This window comes from Helianthus annuus, chromosome 7 (assembly GCF_002127325.2).
Source record: "Helianthus annuus cultivar XRQ/B chromosome 7, HanXRQr2.0-SUNRISE, whole genome shotgun sequence".
Classification (NCBI taxonomy): Eukaryota; Viridiplantae; Streptophyta; class Magnoliopsida; order Asterales; family Asteraceae; genus Helianthus; species Helianthus annuus.
In genome coordinates, this window is record NC_035439.2 from 130,049,504 (window position 1) to 130,053,175 (window position 3,672).

A 3,672-nucleotide genomic window follows, 5' to 3' on the forward strand; every position below is an offset into this window, starting at 1 on the left:
TCCTGACCAAGCCAAGGACGTGAACACATCTTTGAATGAGCCTAAGAAAGCCTTAGTGTACTTATTTCTAAACTCGAGTAGCTCTTCCATCAGTGATCTCCGGATAAATAACCATTCATCTTCACCGTACCCGAGAGCAGAAGCTGTCGCCCGAAACCCACAATTTCCATCACCTAACACGTTATGTATGCGTGTAACATACGCATGGAATATTTTTGGAATTAGATGAATATAGTTGTGTATCACCTGTGATGCTTGATCTTGGTTCAACCCCATGAAGTCATAGCCTGGCGCACTTGTAGAGTTGGCGAAAGAACTTTGTCCGACAATATCTTGGTTCTACCCCATGAAATCATATCCCGGTGTGTTTAAAAGGTTGGTAAAAAAACCTTGTCCGTCTGTATCTTGTGTCATGAACGGACTTGGTTCACCAGGATCGTCCTTGAATGGTTTTTTTCCATAAATATCTTGAAGGGTTTGGTATTGTTTGTTGTTTGGATTTTGTAGTTGGTCGTCCACGAGTATTTTTTTTAACATCAGGCTCTTCAACAAAAGGTATACTTGGATTGGTTAATGCTTTTAACTTTTGTAGTAAACTTTTCTTTCCAGGCATGGATCGATTATCGAAGGCTTGTTTAAAACTTTCCAACTCGACGTCACAAGTAATATCCTCACAATATACTGGTAACTCGAGTTTCCTCCAAAATTCATCGACCGAATCTAAAGGAATAGATTGACCTGCATTAAAACATAAGTTGTCAGCTTTTAAATATTACCAAGCACATCGACCGAATCTTAGTTTAATACACTGACCTGCTTTCTTATACTTTGAGATTTCACAAGCACATGGTAATCCATAACACTTACGAACTTGACAACGACAATGTGAACGCTTTAAATGACGCTCTGCTATTATTATATCAAGTGCTTCATGAGAAACAGAGCCATGTAATAGCTTCAACATTGGTAGGTTGTGTTTATGCATTAGAACAGTCTACTTTTTTCGAAGCTATCTTTAACAATTGTATATTGCGAGTTCACTACTTCATCAATGTGACGAACAATCTTATCTAAGGTACAATTTGCTGAATTCAAGAATTTTTTTAGCTTGGCATGTTGGCTTTCAGCTCTGTTAGTTGTCTGATTTCCGAAATGTAAGCATTCGTTAGTCCATACGGACACAAACATTTCTTTATACTTGTTTAACCAAGTACTATTCAAGTAATCCAAAACATCTGCAAAGATAATAATGATGATAACGATGGTAACAATAATACTAACAGAATTATAGTAATAATACATACCTTGATGATGGATTAACATTGACTGAAGTTGCTTGTAATTTTGGAGGAATGATGTCCACGTTTGAGATTCAACGAGTGCATTCCACATTATATTGAAGATTTTCCAATCATGATCCGTGGTGAAAAATGATTTGCAGTTTCTAAATATACTTTGAGAAACGTGCCACCTACAAAGTAATCGGGTAGCATTCGGAAAAACTTTCTCGCATGCATTCATCAGAGCTAACTCCCTGTCCGTAACTATAACACGTGGTTGTTGCATGCTCCTCTCATCTAGAGTTGATTTTAAACAGTTTAATGCCCAAAGATATTTCTCCTCTGTTTCTTTACGCATAACTGCAAAAGCTATGGAGATTGTCTTGTTGGTAGAAGTTACACCAACAATTTCAAGAAAAGGCAATTTATACTTGTTCGTATTGTATGTGACATCCATAAGCAACACATGTGGAAAATCAAGGAAGTACTTGTATGAGATTTTAGGAACAAAGAATAAGTCTTCCAACATGTTTGAAACTCTATTGGTAGAAATTTCAAAAGTATACCCTTTATCATTTAAATGAGACATTAGCACCTCCATCAAAGATTTCCCTTTATGATCCGTTGCTCGAATTTTATCACGTGCGTTATATATGTTTTTAATTGTAGAGACATTATTTTCATCACGCTCCTTGATAACACCTAAAATATCTTTTGGGAACACACCCTTCCCCGTCAACTCTGCCACCAATTGGTGTTCATTAGGTGTCAATCGTTTGAGGATTGGGTGTCCCTCCATATATTCTCCGGGTGGATGATTATGCTCACCAGGTTTTACTTTTAACGTCCAAGAACCATTCTTTTTTGAAAATTTCGCTACCATTTCAAACGGGCAATTTATCTTTCTAGTGCCGGTCTCTCTACTTGAATCTTTATCTGATTTATACACACCACCACGATCACACATAAGTACAACTTTAGACACGTAGCCATTTTTAGCTTTCGATCTTTTAGTCACAATAGCGTAACCAAGACTACGTCCGGTGTTTCTAACCCATTCCATCAATTCTTCACGAGACTTGAACACCTAAAAGTGAACTAATATTAGTTACAAAATTTAGGTGAACAAGCTTGAGTAGTTACAAAATATATATTATCCAAACAAACCCATTTAAACTAAAACAAGACCCTTAACCTAGCTAGATTATATAACTAAGTTGAAACTTGAAACATGGGAATTAGAAACTATACCTGATCTGTTGAAAATCCAGACATCTCTTTAACTTTTCTGAATGCTATTTAATATCACCACATAGCAGAGCTTTCTGAAGTAAGTTCTCAACTAAGTTCTCAACTTCAGTTAATATCACCAAATATCAACTATAAGTGTTCAATGTGTAAAATCTCAAATATTTAATATCACCACATAGCAGAAACGACAATGTGACCATGTTTGAGCACTAAAAAGGTAAAAAAAAAATGACCATGTTTGACCATGTTTGGATTTAATATAAAAAAAGTAAAAGGAAGTCATAATTTGAAACCACCACGTTTTTTTTATCAATTTTAATAATAATAATAATAATAATAATAATAATAATAATAATAATTCATTACTAATAGTAAATAATAATAATAATAATAATAATAACAAAAATATAAAAAAGACAATAAAATAAAATAAAAAAAACAACAAAAAGACTAAAAAAGACTAAAAACAAAAACCAAATGATTGATGGATGTGATGTTTTTATAGGGGGGGGTGTAATCAAGAATTAGGGGGGGGGGGTGTATAGTATCACCCCAACCCTATCCTTAATTTTGTTTTGGTTTTGGATAACAATTTTATCAACAGTTTTGTAAATATATAATATAGTGACAATAGGCATGGAGAAGCCACAAAGCGTAAATATATAGTGTAAATATATCACGAAGAAGATGAATTAAGAAAGAAGATGGAGTGAAAAAAAAAATAATCTTAGGTTTTATTTATAAAGTCATAAAAGGGGGAGGGGAAATTACATTTTTAGACATCATATGCAAGTTATGTGCCAATTAATTAACCAGAGTTGGAGTTTGGTTAGACTTAGGGGCCAAAATGATTAGTTATATAAATCACGGGGACAGATCTGTTAAAAATTTTTATTTTAGGCTAATATAGTAAAAATGATATAAGCACATGGGCCAAAAACGTAATTTACTCTTTAAGTTTTGACATTTTCAAACACTTAGAAAAAAAAAACATTATATTACATTCTATATTACATGCTTTTTACTATTTAAACGTAACCTGATTGGACAACCTGAAGGATTTTGAATCAGTTTGGATATAAAAAATGAAATTCATTATGATTTTGGATTGGCATGTAATTTAATATAATATAATACTAGG

General features: G+C 33.6%; 1 protein-coding gene across 1 annotated transcript; it reads right to left on the reverse strand.

Moving 5' to 3' along the window:
• Positions 1 to 1,444: 1,444 nt before the first annotated feature.
• Positions 1,445 to 2,555, reverse strand: LOC110866912 (protein FAR1-RELATED SEQUENCE 5-like). The gene is made up of 3 exons (XM_035975033.1): positions 2,532 to 2,555; positions 1,552 to 2,367; positions 1,445 to 1,471 (listed from the first exon to the last, which is right to left on the reverse strand). Exons 1-3 carry the CDS (start codon positions 2,553 to 2,555, stop codon positions 1,445 to 1,447), a joined length of 867 nt encoding a protein of 288 aa, XP_035830926.1.
• Between the last annotated feature and the right edge of the window lie 1,117 nt (positions 2,556 to 3,672).

Bases quoted from the DNA above. Each gene is read 5' to 3' on its own strand.
- LOC110866912 (XM_035975033.1), bottom strand. From the start codon at position 2,555: ATGTCTGGATTTTCAACAGATCAG. The intron at 2,368-2,531 runs GTATAGTTTCTA...GTTCACTTTTAG, and splicing joins CTGGATTTTCAACAGATCAG to GTGTTCAAGTCTCGTGAAGA. The intron at 1,472-1,551 runs GTTATAGTTACG...ATTACTTTGTAG, and splicing joins GGAGCATGCAACAACCACGT to GTGGCACGTTTCTCAAAGTA.